Source organism: Cucurbita moschata, unplaced genomic scaffold, assembly GCF_002738365.1.
Source record: "Cucurbita moschata cultivar Rifu unplaced genomic scaffold, Cmos_1.0 Cmo_Scf00022, whole genome shotgun sequence".
Classification (NCBI taxonomy): Eukaryota; Viridiplantae; Streptophyta; class Magnoliopsida; order Cucurbitales; family Cucurbitaceae; genus Cucurbita; species Cucurbita moschata.
This window is the reverse complement of record NW_019268538.1, coordinates 3,720,206-3,720,915: the sequence shown is the minus strand read 5'-3', so window position 1 is coordinate 3,720,915 and position 710 is coordinate 3,720,206. Positions and strand designations below refer to the sequence as shown.

Genomic DNA, 710 nt, shown 5'->3' with positions numbered 1-710 from the left:
AAAAAAAAGCTGAGGAACAAATAACGAGTTCGATCTTCTGTGGTGTACATTAATGCTTCATTCTGAGCGACACTGACGGGAATTCTGCAATTTGGAATTTCAGGACCAAAGTTTTGATTTAGTTAGAGGAAGAGACGCTTCTGTTTTGGTTTTGGGCTCTCAGCTAATGGAGGATGCTATTCACAGGGTAATGTAAATGCATTGAGATTTCAAATTTATGTGGAAACTGACACGATTTTAGTCCAATTATTGACCTTAAGCGATGCATTTTGTCATTGTTTTTTCTTGAAATCAATGCCATACAATTGTATTTCGTCATTTGTACTTTAATGAATTATGTGTGATTACCCGTTGACCCGCATGTTGTATTATGATTATACGACCACTAGGCATCAAATTATTCTTTCTTGACCCGCTACTGTATTTCGTAATTTTTAGGTTCAATGGAAGTATGGCTTTGGCCCACATTTTACTGCCATTAATTTTAATGCCAAAATACCAAAAATTCCCTCTGCTCGGGACTCTACTTTCATTTCAGTATTTTCAAATGTCAAAATTTAATCTTCATACTTAAAATTAGCCCACATTATAATAAGACAAAAAAAAGTCATCAATTTTCTTATAAAATTTGAAAAGATATTTGTCTTATATCTTTTAACCTAATTTCATAATTCTAAAACAAGCCCAAGATTATAAGGAGACTGGGGGGG

At 33.7% G+C, this 710-nt stretch overlaps 1 protein-coding gene across 2 annotated transcripts in view; it reads left to right on the top strand.

Moving 5' to 3' along the window:
- Positions 1–411, top strand: part of LOC111459496 — a 3,218-nt gene extending 2,807 nt beyond the window's left edge. The window contains exon 3 of one of the 2 annotated variants that reach the window (XM_023102426.1): positions 104–411. Coding sequence is in view for 1 of the 2 variants with exons in the window: in XM_023102425.1 (XP_022958193.1) it covers positions 104–122 (19 nt within the window). In the remaining variant the exon portion in view is untranslated. The remainder of the gene's footprint in view (positions 1–103) is intronic. The other variant, XM_023102425.1, reaches the window with a different exon arrangement.
- Positions 412–710: the final 299 nt, after the last annotated feature.